The sequence below is a fragment of the Xiphophorus maculatus genome, chromosome 16 (genome assembly GCF_002775205.1).
Source record: "Xiphophorus maculatus strain JP 163 A chromosome 16, X_maculatus-5.0-male, whole genome shotgun sequence".
NCBI classification, from domain to species: Eukaryota; Metazoa; Chordata; class Actinopteri; order Cyprinodontiformes; family Poeciliidae; genus Xiphophorus; species Xiphophorus maculatus.
In genome coordinates this window covers 22,616,648-22,633,469 of record NC_036458.1, presented here as the reverse complement: position 1 = coordinate 22,633,469, position 16,822 = coordinate 22,616,648, and the positions used below count along the sequence as shown (strand labels likewise).

Here is a 16,822-nt window from a genome sequence, read left to right as displayed (position 1 = left end):
ACACACACACACACACACACCCACACCCACACACACACACACACACACACACACACACACACACAAAATCACAATAAAACATAATTTTGCAGTCATTCTGCAACAAAATTGGGGAAAAACAATAGCGAGGCACTGTTAACACAGCTTCGGGGTAGAGAACGTCTTTTTCATTAGAGCGATTTATAAATATTCCTAAAGTATGGGCTACTCTTCACTGTTCTTACATAACTCAGTGGATATGCGGAGGAGGCAGGGAGCAGCATCCAAGCCCTGCACACTGCCCACACACAATGAAGAGGAGAATGGAGTTATAAGACTGGAGGAGAGACAGAGAGAAAACACAGGTTTTACTGAACGGAGTACATCACATGCCTCTGTCTCTCTGATTAGCTTTATAAGCACAACATACATACATGGACGTTTGGGACTAAAGGTGAAGGGTTGCTGGAAATGTTGGAGGAATCAAGTCATGACAGACATATTTTTCACCTATCAACAGTGATGTGCCACTGAGAAGAAATTGACATGCTTCAGTTTGAGGAAACATAGAAAAGGGTCCATGTTTTTGTTCTTTTTCTTGCTAAGAAAGCAAAGAATAAGGACAAATAAAAGTCACTGTTGCAAAACTGCAGCAAAAAGTGGTATCCCGTGGCTACAAAGGCTAAATGTATCAGACTGTCATACAACAGTAGAGTGTCTCCAGCCAGAGGCTTCTTCAGAGCCACTGTAATACATACTGCTGCAGGAGATCTGTCAACAATCCTTTGGAGAACCTTGGATAGGGTGAGTTACAGCAACATTTCAAAGTTGAATTTCAAGTATATTTAGATTGAATAACTATTTACTCTATTTTAAGACTTTTTGTACATAATTTTGTTACCAGAGGTGCAAAAAAAACTGTGAAGAATAACAATGAGACATTTTTTTTGGTCACAAGTTAAACATGAAAATTATGGTGTTTCAGAACCAGAATGAGAAAAACTGAGAATATCCAGAGACTTTCAGATGCTATTAAAAACATTGACCATTGCACTGAGGAGGAAAATATTAATAAATGAGGGATCGCTCAAGAAAACCTCATAAAGCTGCCAATGTGTTATAGGTGTATGTGTACAGTTCCAAACCTTTCTGTTTAAAAGCAACATAATGTAGTTGGGTAATCCAGAGAAAATAATGTTGTAATTGTCCTTTTTTGTGCTTTTTACATTAGTGTTAAGTTTTTCAATAATAAAGTAGGTTTTAAAATATTTGTTCAATGCAGAGTTATTTTTGCTGGTTTGTCAAGTCTGACAAGTGTTGTGTTTTTAACCAGTGACATTCTTTTCAGTATATGGTTCTCCACCCAGGATGACCATCTGTTGTGGGGAGGGTACAATGTGAAGACTCAAAAAAACAACAACAAACAAACAAAAAATCTTTTTACATTATTATTATTATTATTACATTTTTTATTTTTAGACCAATCCAACCTGAACTATTGTTCCACACACAGAACAGAGATAACTTAAAACATAACTTGTGAAAATGAATAAAGTGTTTAGAACTGCAACTGAACTTAAAATGTAGAATTGATTTAATACAATTTTGGTCTCCCTAACCAAATTCTCAGCAATTTCATTTTAATAGTTAATTATTTACCACAAATAAGATTTTTGCTTTGTGTTGAGTATCGCCTGCTAACTTCAGTGTCTATAATTTCTTTCATAAAAGAATAAAATAGACCTGAACAAATGTAGTCCACCATCCTTATAAGCAGTGGATAAGCCCTTTGCAGTAGCAGCAAATGGGAATGCTAATTTCATTATTATTATCATCATTATTGTTATTATTATTTTTAGGAAATTCAACGATACGAGTGAGCTTAAAGGCAAGCTAACCTCAGGTGATAAACAAGTTTGTTATTCTAGAACATATCTGAGCAGCTCTTCTGTAGAGGAAGAGCCACAAAGAGAAACGTCCAGAGAGAGAGAGCGCGCGAGCGAGCGAGATGAAAGGAGAGGCGGGAGAGGGAGCACCACGCGCTTCTGGTCCGCCCCCGAGTTGCCGCACACGAACCATTTAACCGTACGAGCCGAGCCAACTGTAGAGCACGCGAGCGCGTGAACGTGGCCCTTTCACTATTCCTGCCCCGCCACCCCCGGGCCTCCCTCGCGCAAAAAAAAAAAAAAAAAAAAAAAAAAAGAAGAGGAGCGAAAAACACAGAGACTAAGAGCTCAGTCGGAGACGCGATGGCTGCTGCGGCGGCGGCGGCGGCGGCACCGCTGGATTGTGTTTACGACCCGGAGCACGAGACTGTCACAGCCTCCAGAGGGAAGAACTCCGCGCGCGCCCGCCATTGGAACGCACGGTCTTTCTTCACGCGCGGCGACTCGGAGCCCGTGAGGCTTCTCGCCACATCTCACGTCTCCTCCGGGCCGCTCGGTTGGTGAAGGGGGAGTTTTTTGGGGGAGGGGGAGGCGGGTGAGAGCAATTACCAGACTCCAGGATAGCGAGCCTTATTTTTCGAAATCGGCGAAATATCACGCTGGAACCTTGAACGGCCCGGCGGCGTCAGGTCCAGGCTCCATCCAGCAGCGCTGCACCTAGAGGCGGGGGTGGTGCTGTCGTGGAGGCGCTGGAGGTGGGGAGGGGAATCCGAGAGCATCCCTCCATCCCGCGGAGTCTATCCCTCCCTCTCTTCCTCCCGTTTCCGGCCCATTTTCGCTCCATCATATGCTAGAGATCTAAGTGTGTTTGTGTGTGTGTGTGTGTGTGTGAGGGGTTGGGGGGTGGAGGGAGCGTTGTCCGTGGCCGCGGGAACACGCACCCTCCGCCTGCCGAGGCTGAGGCTGAAGCGCCGCTGTGCTTGAAGGATGCTGCGGGAGTAGAGCGGCTCCGAGCGGAAGATGGGGAAGGACCAGGAACTGCTGCAGGCGGTGAAGACCGAGGACCTTCTCACCGTGCAGAAGCTGCTACAGAGGCCTCGACCGGGGAAAGCAAGTAAGACACTCTGCTGCTCCGGTGCATTTAGTTTAGTTTTTTTCTTTTCTTTTTTTCTCTCTCAGGGTTGACAGTAGCTTCTCCCTTTTTGATTGCCGAGTTGGAGCTTTTGCAACGACATCTCTGTAATTTTAGTCACCGGCTGTTTGCCGCTGCAAGGCCGGAGTGTTGAGGATGACGGAGGGAGTGTGACGGGAGGGGGCGGGGAGGAGGGTGGAGGTGTTCATACGTGTATCACAGGAGATGACTGTAGTGATTGGAGACTGATAGCTCGTCCTGAGCGAGACCCCCGTGTAAGTAAGTGCACTGCAGCAGAGGAAAAAGAGGGAGGCACCGCGACCATGCCTCTCAGCAGATAACTGGTAACCCTCCTGAGGGTTTGAAACAGGAAGAATCATATAAATATATATAAAAAAAATATAATCTTTTCTTATAGTCTGTGCTGCAACGTTGCTCCTTTTTCTGCAACATTCTCTGGCACAGCCCACTCCAATGTGTGGGCAACCGCGGAGAAGAGGCCGGTCAGAGCTGCAGCTTCTGTCCAGGCGACTACAGCTGCTGATTCCCTCCACTGATATACTGCATCACTAGCAGCTCAGCGATACTATAGAGGGCTGCAGTTATGGCTCCGAATACTTACGTACTCATGCAACAAGTGGCCTAATTCAACATAAAAAGACAGCGCCTTGCCCAGGTACCTTTTGGAACTTTTCCAGATGCATTATTATTCTATAATTGCAAACATCTATTGACTTTATTGGGATTTTTACTGAGGATGCACTTTTTTTTTGCACTTTTGATACCGATATCTGATACAGATACAGAAAAACAGTGTTGAATTGACTTAAAACGCTTTTTTTTTAAAAAAAAAAAACAACAAACAAATACAGACACAAATGTACTGAATTCACAAATTTATTTGATAATTCTGCACCACCACCACCACCGCTCACTTAAAAACACCAATAGCTCCTCAAGCCTGGTCAAACATGGAAAAACAACTTTAATTTGTTCAGCTGGTGCAGTTAGGAGTAGAAGAGTCTGTGTGAAATAAATTATAAAGAAACTGACAAGAACAACAGGTTGATCAAACATGTAAAAACAAACTGCAACAAACCGTTCAAATGGTTCACAAAGTGCAATTAGGAATTCTAAATATAATAAAATAAAGAAGAAAGTATGACATACCAGAGCACAAAGCGTGGAACTAGAATGAATAGATCTGCCCTTATGGACCAGTCTAGATTTTTTTTTACTACTGATACAGATGATGGATCGGTGCATCCCGAATGTTTATGTGATGGAACAAAGAGTTGTGCAAATTTACACATGTAAAAACCAAAAACCTACTAAGAGCATCTTATGGAGGAGTAGCCGTTCTGCTTTTTCGGAAACAGAGCATGATACAACTCCAGACCTAACAAGACATGGCCGCCCATCTAAACTGATAGACGAGTGAAGGACAGTCTTAATCAGAGAAGTTACAGTGATGGTAACATATGGAGGAGTTTTCACTAGGCATGAGAAGTCGAGTTTAAAGTTTGCCACAAGCCATGTGAGGGACACGGCAATCATTCTCTGGTCAGGCGAGAACAGAAATGAAGCTAACTGCGAGGAAACCCTGGAAGAAGACCTGGTCGAAAGTGGAAAAGGACCATAACCAGAGCTACAGCAGAATGGCTTAAAGAATATTTACTTTTTGGAAAGGCTCAGTCATAGTCCAGACCTAAATCCAATTGAGAGTCTAAGGCAACGCTTGAAAATAGATGTTCCCAGTTAAAGTTGACTGACCTTGAGCTCATTTGCAAAGAAGAACGGGAACCATTTTAGTCTCTTGATGTAAAAAGCCGGTGAGGAGAAACCCCAAAGTAAAGTATCGGCTCTGGAGGGGGAGGGGGTTAAATACAAACACATGACACAAGTTTTAGATTTTTATGGGTAAAACATTTGGAAAAAACCTATCAGTTTTTACACAATATGAACTACTTTATGTTGGTCTATCTATCACATAAAACCACAATAACATAAACGTAGGTTTGTGGTTCCACCATGACAAAACGGGAAATAAATGAACGTGCTATGAATAGTTACAGAAACCACTGCTGGCACAGAGGGCCTGACCCTTCCATCCACTTGTGTGAATTGATCCAGTTTGGCGCCTTCACAGCTGCATCTGAAACTGCACTCACTCTGGAAAGAGTCCAACAGCAGGTGGGCCTCATTTGAATAAGAAGAGCTGCTTGTTGCTGATTGCTAATAACAGGGCGAAAATGTGGCAGCGTTGTGTGGAAGTGCTGTAGAAATTCATCGCTGTCTCATCACTCATCACTTCGCTAATTTAAATTCAAAGAAGGAAATGTTAGAGTAATATATATATTTTGATTCGCAAAACAAGTTAAAGTGTGGCGGCCCGCTAGGGTCAAGACAGTGCAAAAGCCACAATGGAAGTTACACTAATTCCTGTTCTAGAATAAAATCCATCTTAGCATAAATTTCACTTTAGCGTAGTTTTAATTTTAACATAACTTCCGCTTTAGTAGAAAATTAGCATAAATTCAGTTTTAGCATAACTTCCATTTTGGACTATATTTAGCTTTAACATAAATTCCAACTTAGCAAAAATTACAATTTATCATACATTCACCTTCAGCATAAAATTCATTTTAGTATAAATTCCATCTTAATATAACTTCAGTTTTAGCACCCATTGCTATAAATTCTACCTTAGAATGAATTCAGTTTTAGCATATAGCTTCCATTTTAACATGAGTTCAGCTCTAGCAAAAATCCATTTTAGCAGAAATTCTGTATTAGCAAAAATTCAATTTTCGTATTATTTCAGCTTTAGCATAAAATTTGTCCTAGCATAAAGTTCATTTTTGCATGGTTTCAATCTTAGTATGTATTCAGTTTTAGCCTTAAATCTGGTATAAATTCAGTCTCAGTATAGCTTAAATTTTAGTGTAGCTTACATTTTTTAGCATATTTAGCTTCAGCATTAATTACATCTTGGCAAAAATTATGTTTTAGCATAAATTACGTTTTAGAAGAAATTCCATTTTAGCATAAATTCAGATTTATTACAAGATCTAGCTTTGTGTTAATTCAGTTTTAGAATATAGCTTCTATTTCAGTATAAATTCTGTATTAGCATAACTTCTGTTTGAGCTAAACATTCATTCTGCCATTACTTCAGTGTTAGCATAACGTCTGTTGTGACTTCTGTTGTATTGTGGCCTTTGCATCTTGTTGACCCTTCTGTTCCCCGAAAGAGTTGGTAGGGTCGAGAGTCACCGATAAAACCCAAATGTCTTTCAGAGCTTGGTGAAGCGCATTTGTATAAGAGCACATTACAAAACAACCTTTGGGCAAAATATAAGTGCACTTCGGCTTTAAGCCAGTCTCAGATTGCTGCTTAGTGCGTAGTTTTTATACATGTGACGCTGAGCTGTTTGTTAAAGGAAAATCTCAGTGGATTGCGGAGCACTCAGAAAGCGACACAGATAAAAGCAACATTGCATGCTGCTCGTCGGTGGGGTGTACTGTATGTCTGGAAGACTCATGCTTTCCCCATGCTGTCCCTAATTATTCAAGTCTTAATTACAAACAGCTTTTTAAAATGATCCCCTGGCTTTAACACTGAGGTTTGCAGTGTTGACAGGGGACTTGGGACTCTGGAGCAGTGGCTGTTACTACAGTGTTTTCCTTGGCTGGATTTTTAATATCTGTCACATTTCAGACATTTCTTATTTTATATTATAAACCAGGAAAAGGTTTATGCTCAACTTTAAGGTCTACTGATTGTAGCCACTCTAGCAACTCCAACTGCTTCTCACCTAACAAATGTTGGTTAGAAGTTAAAGCTTATTGATCTTTGAGAGGGTGTTCTTGCTTTGTGATGTTATTATACTATATTAGTTACAATAACAACATTATTATCGTTTATCGTGATAACTTCTGGACCGATTTATCATCCAGCTACATTTGTTATTGTGACAAGAATAGGTATAGCAACACTTTGCACTAATATGGGGATTGAGTAACTTGAAAAAGAAAATAAGAACAAAAAACATTTTTGTTGTTGAGCTCATATGTCTATTCAATAATTTTGCAAGTGTTTTTGAATTGAAAATGTCGTGTATTTTGTCGATATATGATATCTGGTTAATTGCGATAAATCAATTACAAACCCTGCAATTAACTCGATTCAAAATTTTAATTGAGTCCCATCGCTACTTTGAAATTGTGCTGTGAAATGTCATTTATGTACATGCTATACAATTGAAAAACAAACAAAAAAAACATGTTCTGCAAAAATGGGTTCTTACTGTTTTGTCAAATAACGGATGCTGGGTCACACTTTTCAGAAAAACTTTGAGAAAATCAGAAAAACACAGCAGGTTAATCATAGAGTGGAGCTGACAAACAGCAGGAGGGCCTAACACAGGGCTGATGTTAACACCGACCTGTTTGTCATCCAGCATTAAACACGAAGCTTGCAGGACAGCTGAGTGTGTGTGAAGGAGAAGGTAAGGTTGCTCTGTGTGTGCGAGTCTGACAGGGACTCGACACTGCTGCAACTCATTTACTCCTTTCCTTCCCAGACACGCGCGTTCACCTGCGTCACACGCGCACATCTGGCCCCGTCTGGAGAGGCGGCGTCAGTTCGCTGCCGCTCGGCTTGCGCGCACGGCCGAGGACGAGGTCGTCGTAACCGCGCGAGTGTGACCTCGTGTCTGTTTGTCGGAGGCAGCGTCGGTGTGTGAGCGATAGGACAGCTGGTCTGACGCATATTGATGGTTTATTTGCTGTATTGTTTAAAATAAAGAAGCCGTTTGTGTAGAGCTGTAAGATTTAACTGCTCCATTTCTAAAAAAAAAAAAAAGTGGTTTACAGCTCATCTGCCTCTTGAATTTTTCCATCTTCGTAGCTGAGCGAGTTGCTGCTTTCTTCCTTGGAATCACCTCCCTCCCCTTTCTCTTTTCTCCTGTCTTTTCTGAGATTATTTGCTAGTCTGGCTACGGAACCAGAGCAGATCATTCCATCCACACCAGCAGACATTCACAAAGGAGCAGGCAGGGAAACGCTGAACATGTTGTCAGCCCCAGACTTTGTATTTGTTCGCTGTGTGAAGAAGCTTGGGATGATTGACACTTTGTGTTCTGCTGTGCTATTCCGAAGTCCTTCTGGGTTCTTATTGTTTTGGATTCCGCTTGTATTGGCTCACATACTTATTCATATTACAGCAAATTCAGACCGTAGATGTTTTGCTTTCAAAGAGTTGAATAAGGGAAGCTAAAAGTGCACCTGTTGGTGAACAAACAGCACCGTGACGTCCGATGAACACGACACAAAGCTCTGGAAGGAAGGCGTGAATTGGTTTAAAGCAGAGTTATGTTCTAAATCAACCTCACAGAACCCTGTTCAATCCTACGGAAGCAGAGAGAGCGCAGCCGTTTTCCGCATGTATGTTTTCCCAATGGTTTTCACAAGATAACAAGCAAACAAACTTTGTTTTCTCTAGATCACAAGATGATTGGTGTGAGACAACCTAAGTCATGTTTCAAATGCAGGCTGCAAAGGTATGCAGGTTTGTTTTCTAGAGGTTAACTTGTTAACCATCAGGAAATTAACTACTTTTCCATTAAGTTTACGTCTTATCTTGAGGAAACCATTGGGCAAAAGTATATGTGGAAAACCTCCACTCTCCGCTTCTGTATAACACATCATCCAAAAACTGAAAGAGTTTATACAACAGAGAATAAGACAACTGCATCATGTACATCACAAATATGACCTGTATGGAAGATTGACCAGAAGAAAGTCACTGTTGAAAGGAATTTGTGTGCCATCGGTCTCAGATATATCCTTTTAGCTTATAGACAGATGCTTGAGGGACATAGCATTCCCCGCAGTTCGTTTTTTAAAACAGTAGATGGAGCTGCAGGTGAAATCTGCTTGATTTCAGCAACTGGTAGCAGAGGAAGAGTTGATAGCCGAAGTGCTTGCGCTGACATTAGTGTTGGCAACATCTGCGCTGCTGCAGCATGTTTAGCATCGGGATGCGATTTGAGACTTGAATAGCTTCGCTGATAGGATAACACCTTTTAGCATAACTTGTACCCAACAATAGGTTTTTCCAGCGTCCCATCAGGAAGGTTTTTGAAACAATAATTAACCCCTACAGGGCGAAAGAAGTGGCTTTGTCATCCATCGCTGGTGTTTGCAGATGTGGCGTATATGCGTCAGTTTTATGGGTGACCCAAAAATGCGAAGGTTCCTCACACAATCACATTTTTATTGTAAATAAAATGATGTTAAAATTTGTAATGTTTTGAAATTTATGTAATTAATCTAAATGTACACACTAAAGTCTATATTAAATATGCATTAATATTGAAATATATACTTAAGTTCCTGTTCCATAAACTAAATAGATATATTGAATCTTTAGGTTGTTACGTAACGTTTAAATAACGTAGTTCCCATGTGGCAGTACTCAGACAGGTTTCTAGATCCGACCCGTTCAGAGATGGGGGACGAATGGATCTTGCCGGGGTTATTTTTGTGGCACATGTCAACATCATTGCCACGCTTTGTCTGACGTGCCACTACATCTGGAACAACGGATGGAAACGCATGAGCTCAGAAACTCGCTCCTTAAGCTGTGAAAAATAATGCTAAGTAGATGTTTACCAGACGCTTCGGTTTCACAGCAAGACAATCAACTGCAGTAAGAGTCGTAATTCAGACTGCGTCAGAGTGATGATGATAAATGACCTGCACTTACATGGTGCCTTCTAAATTTGGCATTGTGTTTCTCTCGGAGCTTTTTATGGTACAAATCTAGCACACATTCCTCTATCAAGACTTCACATGGACAGACTGTACCGGCTTTGGGATTGGGGGAAAAGCACTCCACAGTGGAAGCCGGGCCACCGATTTTGTTTGTGTTTCTGTGAAGTAGATTGTTTTCACACTCATAAGAGGATAGATGGATACCCAAACTGTCAGTGCATAAACAAACACAGTCAGCCAACATTTTTACTGTCGTAAAAACAGACATCAGTTATTTTTGTGACGCTCAGTGACGTTAAAAAACGGCTTCAATGAACCAATAGAGTTAGAGACAAGTAGCGCACTAAAACAGGCAACGAGCAAGGCTAGTTTATTAGTAGTTATTAGCATTAGCTTGTATGAGGTTTTGTTAACCTCAAAAGTTAGAGCTTAGGTCTCACCCAGCTCACCTCCAGCTAAATGTTGGAACATCAGTGGGTTATGCTAGTTGTTCTGGTTTTAAACATGCTAACTGCTAACGGCAACATATGCCGAAAGTAAACTATTTTCCTGCACTTTATGCATTTAAACACTAAGAAAACATTAACAATTAGATGTTGTAATGTCATCACAGGTGACTTGTAGACCTGTGATGCTACGAGTCACTCCGAAGCTCATTATTTAGTTTACTTTGGACCCTGTTTTCTGACAAATGGAATCTTTAAATAGTTAACATTCACCTGTTGTAGCTCAAGTGCTCTTGGTTAATTTTCGAACCAACATGAACAGCTGTTTAAAATGTCAACGTCTTTTAAAGCTTTTCTTCACTTTGAATTTGGACACCTTGTCGTTTTAGAGCACACTTTGTGCCTTACCAGTTCAATGTCCTGTCGGGGAACAGACCTTTTTAAAAGAAATGTGTTCACCTTTCTTTGTGGTTATGTTTTTTCATGAATTATGGCAATAAAGAATCATAAAAACATTTTCGAGAATAATTTGATTTAGTTTTATATTATTTTCCAGAGATTTGGTTCTGATCCCATTTGGGCTGGAATGGCCTAGCTATGCTAACTCTTGGGTTAAAACCAGCAGAATTACTTAAGGTGCTAACTAAATACAATATATATATATATATAAAAACAACAACTGTGAAAGTGGCATGACACAAGCAGACATGCTCATGTTTTGTTATTTTCTGTAGATGTTTTGCTTAAGAATATCATCCCATCAATATCTCGCAGCAGTCTAACCGAGAAGCAACCACGCGAAGGATTGTTACCGAACCTGAGATTTATTCTGAAAGATTGAGCCTCGCTACATTAGAGAGGATAATATCTACAAGTCAGAGGACTGGATTGGTTTGCCGTGGCTCCAAAACATCATCACTCACTTCTGCTGCTGCTGCCTTCGTGATTAAATTACAGCACAGATGGGGAGAGAGAGATAGACGCAGTCTTAGAGGGAGCTGGATGGATATTTTTGCTTTGGGGAAAACAGAAAAGTAGTTACAGAAGAGGAGGGGGGCGGGGGGAAGAGCGGGACATCCTAAACGAGAGAGGACGGGGGGTAAAATGTGGATGAGCCAGGATGGAGGAGGGGTGATGAAACACTGAACGATAAAACGGAGAACGAGGTGACGAAACAGAGATGTTAAAACGGCGTCTTTTGCTCACACTTCTATGCCGATTGCACGCTGCTTTACATACCCCGCCTGGACGGATTTATCTGCTTGGCTGATTTGACTGAAAGTAACATGCTCATGGTTTATCTGGTCAGCGGGGGCATCTGGGAGAAGGTGAAGGAGTGGAAGGGGGGAGGAAAAGGGTGGAACTGGATGGGAAGTGGGACTGAGCCGGTACAGATCTGACAGCAGGATAAGCTTAAGCACAAATACTTTGGTCTTACACTGTCATGTCGTTTGTATTTAAATGGATCTAATTTATTTGATTACAAATACAATATTCAGTACCAGAGCTGCTAAAATAATAAATGATTTATGGTCGGAGACAGAATTTTAAATCAGTTTCAGATGAATGCGTTAAAGCTCATGGCTGGAATTGTAACTTATTATCAGATAGTGAAATAAAAGTTGCAGCTAGCTGCGATTGAGAAGTAGTTAGCAAATCTTTTACAGGGACAGTCTTACATAAAATCTATGAGGTTTTCATCAAGTGAAAAAGTTATTCCGTCATCAGAAACCCACCTGGATTCATGCTTGTTGAGAAATCATTTAATCTCCATGGCAACCATTCAGCTGTGCAAAACACCTCAGTGGACCTAGCACCGCCTCGAAGGGGCAAAGCTCTTCCTCTGAGCTGCAGCTTCCAGCTTTCTGAGCTTCCTCCTCACAGAGCCGCCCTCCCCCACTCAGCTCCCTAAGACTAGCCAGCAGCAATTAGCAAACACCTGATAGTATACGAGCTACTTCTCAGTGTAATGCTGGTAAAACATTGTTTAAGGGCTAATAGAGGAGCCATGTTGCCATGACTTCCTGAAGGCGGAGTTTCAGAAGGAAAAGGAGTTTCTTAAAGAGACAGGAGCCCAATTTCAAGGCGTTAAATTAGGAAGTCAAATTTCTTTTACGTTACATTTGATATAAACAGAATTTTTATAACAACTGACGGTAATGTAATTTCTTGATTGAGCTATAAAATGGTACTATGAGACTGGAAAACACATAATACTGCCTCTTTAAATGAAACTGTTAGCAAAAGGCAAAAAAAAAAAGAAAAGAAAAACACGAGCTGTGTTAATTAGAAGGTGATAACTAAGAGGGAAGAAGATCACCAGAAAGTCTGCTAATAATCATTTCAGCATGTCAGATCATGTACATTGTGACACCGTGACAGCTCATGCCTGTTCTCTTTCATCTAGCTCTACTGTAGCTGTAGGGTGGATATATGGGGTGTGGGGGGAACGAGGGGAGGCAATTAGCTGCAGCGGGATGGAAGGGGGCCGAGTGGCTCGGTCCTGATATGAAGACCACCCGCAAAACGAGGTGGGAGCTCCTTCCTTCAATCGGCATCGAGTAGAAAAGTGGCATTAACCCCCTACGGCTCTGATCCACACACAAAGACACAGAGCTTCCCTACCGCCATGCGACCGGTACGCAGAGGTACAGGCGAAGCCTAGGAGCCAAGCATGCCGACACTAAAACACACATTGATACTCAAAGACGTTAGGGAATAGTCCTTTTTTGTTGTTTAAAGCCATTTTATTCGTTATAAAGTGTGTTCAGTATGTGAGGGTGTGTCATCGCGTCCCTCTAACATCCTCCGGCAGAGTATTTCCACTCACACCCTGCTTTCATAACGCACAGCGTGTTCTTACTGCCGCGAATGAATGTCTGAGTAGCTTGTAAAAGCAGGAAATTATGCTTTTTTTTTTTTTTTTTTCTGAGGCTCAACTTCTAAACTCACACCAACATGGGGCAGACAAGGTTCTACTGTGCTCCACACAAGAGTCGGGCTGAAATGTTCCACCCAGCCCCACAGTGAATGCATTTAGCATCGCCGTGGGACTCTCTCCGAATGAATGCTGGGGTTCTGCTGCTGCTAGGCAAGCGGCCGCTAAAAACAGGCCTGACGTGACGCCGACACACCCTCGAGACACCGATACGCCTGAGAATAACCGCGTGCAAACTAAACCAGACTAAACAGAACGGCAAAACTAAAAGTCGGATGAACTCCAGTTTATCAATCATAGACTGCTCGGTAACATAATTATGTTAATAACATACATGAGCCGAGTTAGTGGAAGCGCTAACAGGAAGCTTTTCCCGAAAACATCGCAGAGTGCTTGGGATTGTCCGTCTTTTGAAAAACTGACAATCTGGTTTTATGTGCTTCAGATATCTCACAATACCTTCTTTTCTACTTTATGAATGAATTTAAAATGGAGTCTAACAGTACAATTATAATAGTAATGATTAGCTATAATAAATATTATTACAAGGGTAATAGTCATAGTAAAATATAACAATTATCCCAATTGTATCTCTCTAAAGATGCCAAAATATAGGTAAATGTTTGTGTGGTGGAGCAGTGGCGCAGAAAGTGAGTATTTGCAACAGATAGAGGTGCTGCACTAGAGTGGGCGCCAAAATGATGGTGAAAAAATTAGTTCTAGCCTGTAATGTATCCATATGATTGGTTTACATCCGTGAAAGACAGGTTATGACTCGGTAAAGTTTGTCCTTTTCTTTCCACACGTTAAAGGGCCCGTATTATATATTTTACAGCCTCATAGTTCTACTTTATTGCACAATCAAGTAACTATGTTACCGTCAGTTGTTATAAAAATGCTAAATATATCAAATATGCCTTAAAAGAAGTCTGACTTTGTAATTTAGCACATTGAAATTGGGCCTTTGTTTAAGTAAAGTCATACTTAACGTCTAGATTTATTTATTTAGCATTTATTTACGTAACTGATTTATTTATATTGCAACCTAAACATGTTTTACTTTGAGCTGCTTTCAAAACTAAACTTTATCTTTGTTCAATTTAATGTATGAGAATAAAAAGATCAGATTTGCTGATTACTGAGGTTGTTCAGTAATTTTAAAGGCTTATTAAGCTTATTAAGACTAAAGGCGATGTCACACTGTGTGAGAGACATGTTTCACAAATGAACAAATTGGCATAGTGGCATATTTTATTTATTTGAGCCTTTAATAACAATTATGGGTTTTTGAAAAAACATTGCGGTTTGTTGTATAAACCTTCAGCACTGAAAAATTATTGATTTGAAGCAAACCTGAAATATACGTTTACTGTTTTACTGTTATTAAAACCAAATTTACAATTTACCCCTCAGCAGCCCGTGCTGGTTGGTTGTGAGGTTGTACTTTTGCCCTTGTTTTCTGCCTCCAGTGTTTATTTGCCTGCATGATAACTAAACCCCTTCAAATGTATTTGGTTAATAAATGACTGCAGAGGGAGAAGCTGGAACTTTTCGTATCCAGACTTTTATGTTTGCACTAGAAATATCAGCATTTTATCAGCAGTCGTTAAAATATATATATCTCAGAGCTACTTTCGGCGAAACCCGATGGTTTTAAGATATTTAAAATAAACTATTCCATATACTCATCTATTAAAAACCATAAATAACTGTGTGTTTTGTGTGTGTGAGAGGTTGTGTGCACGTCCTTGTCGAGGGGGCCAATGATCAGAGCCCAGTAGTTGCTGGCCAGCAGGGCAGATGTTAAGTTCGACCTTACTTGTGTGTGTGTGATTTTACACACCATGCATTTAGTTGAACAGATGGTTTGTCTTGGCTTTTTTTAAAGGCACATTTGCAGAACATTCCACCAAATACATCTGAACCTAACCGTTTGCATGTGCTTTACAGTTTGTACAGAATGTGGGGGCGTGTGTGTGTGTGTGTGTGTGTGTGTGTGTGTGTGTGTGTGTGTGTGTGTGTGTGTGTGTGTGTGTGTGTGTGTGTGTGTGTGTGTGTGTGTGTGTGTGTGGAATCAAACAATATTAACTTGAGTTTTAATGCTTTATGTCATTGTTTTGGAAAACTCTGCTGACTGTTCTGGTTTTAGTTGAACTAATTTCCTTAGTTGTCTGAGGAGAAAAAAAGTAAAAATTGTCAGCCAGTTTTGAATTATTTAGAAAAGAAGAGACAGTTAAATTTAGTGGAACATTTTCTTGGAGGAAAATTTATTTCATTTGTTTAAATGTTCTAATTTATTGAATGTCTATTTGATCTCTCAGCTATTTCTGAATGCAATTTTAATACCCCTGTCACACTATTATCTTTTTTTAAAGGTTTTGTTGGCTCTCGTGGCCTTTATTTGAAAGTAGTTCAACAGGACAGAGGGTAATGATAAAAGGGGGAAGACATGCAGCAAATGTCGCCAGGCTGGGAATCGAACCTGCGACCACCAGCATGAGGACTAAGGCCTCAATACGTGGGTCGAGCTTTACGACTGCGCCACCACAACACCCCCACTATTTTTGCTTTATGTTTCGATAATGGAAAAGGTACTGCTTTAAGTAAATTAACAATCTAGCTCTTATGCATTTGATTCAGTAGCATGGAATCTGCAGCTAATGTAGGAAGCTAATAATCTATGTTACAGAAAAAAAACATACTTTGGATTAGCTTCAGGACATAGGGGTGGCATTAATTAAACAACTTCTGCTGAGTTCACAAAGTGCTACTTTGTATGTTGCAGTAATAAAATGATAATATTCCAAATTTCATGGTAACCTGAGCAGCTGTTCTGTCTGCGCTAATGAAGATTTGTGCACTTCAACATGCCAAATATTGGAGTGGCAGGACTGGATGCGAAGTAATAATAATTTTCCTGCTGTACAATGACTGTAGAGTTTTCATTTGTCATCATAAGATATTCAAAGAAAAACAAAGATGTTGACCTGATAGGAAATGTAACTACTCTATCCTGAAGCAAAAGACAGCCATAGTTACGCCAGCCGTCATCCTAGTACACACACCCTAAAATTGTGGTATGTCATAAACGACAGGCAAACTTCAAAGACACTTGATGTGTCACAAAATGTGCCTAATTTCTTAATTACACCCAAGTAACAATCGTTTTCAGATATACAAACATATTTGGTGCCATAAGTTATCTTACGTTTGCACTGTATTGTCATCTAGATACATTTGATGGGCTTTTTAAATGTGATTTATCTAGAAGGAGAAGCTGGTGACGCTGCAAACACCCAGTACTAACACAGTTTGTAAACTACAGATGAAAGCAGTTGTGAAGTTGGCTATAACTGCCTTTATTGGTTTCATCAACTCATAAATATTTCAGATGTTGCTTGTTAAGTCTCTTTGTCTGACGTTAAGTAAAGTTTTCTGGTCAGATTTATTCCCTTGGAAGCCTGAATCTGCGTAAAATATTGACATGAAGTTAAAGAGGAAAAGCCAGTTTGTGACTTTGACATGAGCTCAGCCTTAGCCTCCCTGTAAAAACGTGATGGTAATGAGTAGCTGTTAAAGGTCCTTGTCTCCTATAATGAGGGAAAAATGGAATCAGACTGACCGAATGGAAGCAATGAGAAGCTGGGAAGGTCAGATTCAT

At 40.5% G+C, this 16,822-nt stretch overlaps 1 protein-coding gene across 6 annotated transcripts in view; it reads left to right on the top strand.

Moving 5' to 3' along the window:
• Nucleotides 1-2,007: 2,007 nt before the first annotated feature.
• caskin1 (CASK interacting protein 1) overlaps nt 2,008-16,822 on the top strand; it is a 105,872-nt gene continuing 91,057 nt past the window's right edge. For 4 of the 6 annotated variants that reach the window (XM_023349245.1, XM_023349243.1, XM_023349244.1 and 1 more), the window contains exon 1: nt 2,009-2,979. In XM_023349245.1, coding sequence (XP_023205013.1) covers nt 2,886-2,979 — 94 coding nt within the window. In that variant the 5' untranslated portion in view covers nt 2,009-2,885. Of the gene's footprint in view, nt 2,980-16,822 lie in introns of all 6 variants that reach the window. The other 2 variants (XM_023349241.1, XM_023349246.1) reach the window with 2 other exon arrangements.